This window comes from Ictidomys tridecemlineatus, chromosome 3 (assembly GCF_052094955.1).
Source record: "Ictidomys tridecemlineatus isolate mIctTri1 chromosome 3, mIctTri1.hap1, whole genome shotgun sequence".
Lineage (NCBI taxonomy): Eukaryota > Metazoa > Chordata > Mammalia > Rodentia > Sciuridae > Ictidomys > Ictidomys tridecemlineatus.
Window position 1 is genome coordinate 46,301,833 of NC_135479.1, and position 1,210 is coordinate 46,303,042.

General features: G+C 47.3%; 1 protein-coding gene across 1 annotated transcript; it reads right to left on the reverse strand.

Moving 5' to 3' along the window:
* On the reverse strand, positions 1-930 carry Or1a1 (olfactory receptor family 1 subfamily A member 1). The gene has a single exon (XM_005327929.2). The coding sequence runs from the start codon at positions 928-930 to the stop codon at positions 1-3; it is 930 nt and encodes a 309-aa protein (XP_005327986.2).
* Positions 931-1,210: the final 280 nt, after the last annotated feature.

Genomic DNA, 1,210 nt, shown 5'->3' on the forward strand with positions numbered 1-1,210 from the left:
TTATGAAGAGCTTCTTCTGTGAAAGAGTTTTTTCAGAGCAGCCTTCATGTCTTGGTTTCTCAGACTGTAGATGAAAGGATTTAACATTGGGGTCACTGCCATATACATCACAGTTATCACAGCATCCTTTAGGCTGTAACTGGTCAGAGGTCGGAAATACATGCCCATGACTGTCCCATAGTACAAGGAAACAACTGTGAGGTGAGACCCACAGGTGGAGAAGGCTTTGCGTACACCCTTCGTGGAAGGAACACGGAGGACCGTGGAAAAGACACGAACATAGGAGACAAGGATGCACAGTAATGGCACAGAGAAAACAGCAACCCCTAAGTACATCATCTTCACGTTCAAGTGTATGTCAGAACAGGATAGCTTGAGCAAGGGGGAAATGTCACAGTAGAAGTTGGCCACTTCCTTGCTGCCACAGAAGGACAGAGCAGCTGTGAGCAGAGTGTGAGGAAGGGCATTGGCATTTCCAATCACCCAGGATGCAACCACCAGCAGGACACAAGACCTTGGACTCATGATGGTTGTATAATGAAGAGGGCGGCTGATGGCCATGGCTCGGTCATATGCCATGGCTGCCAGTATGTAGCTATCTGTGTTACCCAAGGCTATCATGAAATACATCTGTGTCAGGCATCCCTCAAAGGAGATGGCTTTGCTGCCCAGGAGGTGATTGGCCAGCATCTTAGGGATGGTTACAGAGGAGAAGAAGATGTCGACAAGGGAGAGATTGGCCAGGAGGAAATACATGGGGTTGTGGAGGTGACTGTCAGAGAGAATGGCAAGGATGATGAGCAAGTTTCCCACGACTGTGATGGGGTAAATGAACAGGAAGAGGATGAAGAAGAAATCCTCCTGCTCCTGCTGACCCGTGACTCCCAAGAGGATGAACTCCATGGTAGAAGACTGGTTTCCTTCCCTCATGGTTCCTTCAACATGAAAGGTGAGAAGAGTCCAGAATTATTAGTGCTATTACCGTGCATTATGATCTTCTGTATGCAGCACTTCCCAGTGATCTGCTTTCTCAATGCCTGCCTTCATAAAATCCAGAGATACTCAAACTTTGAAGAAACATATCTGTTGGTCTCTGGGACTAATTGACATTCACTCCATCACTCATGTCTGAGAAGTGAGCAACGTGTGAATCAGAAGTGCTCATCCTCCCCTGTCAGCACACCCTAAACTCTCAAGACTCAATCATTTC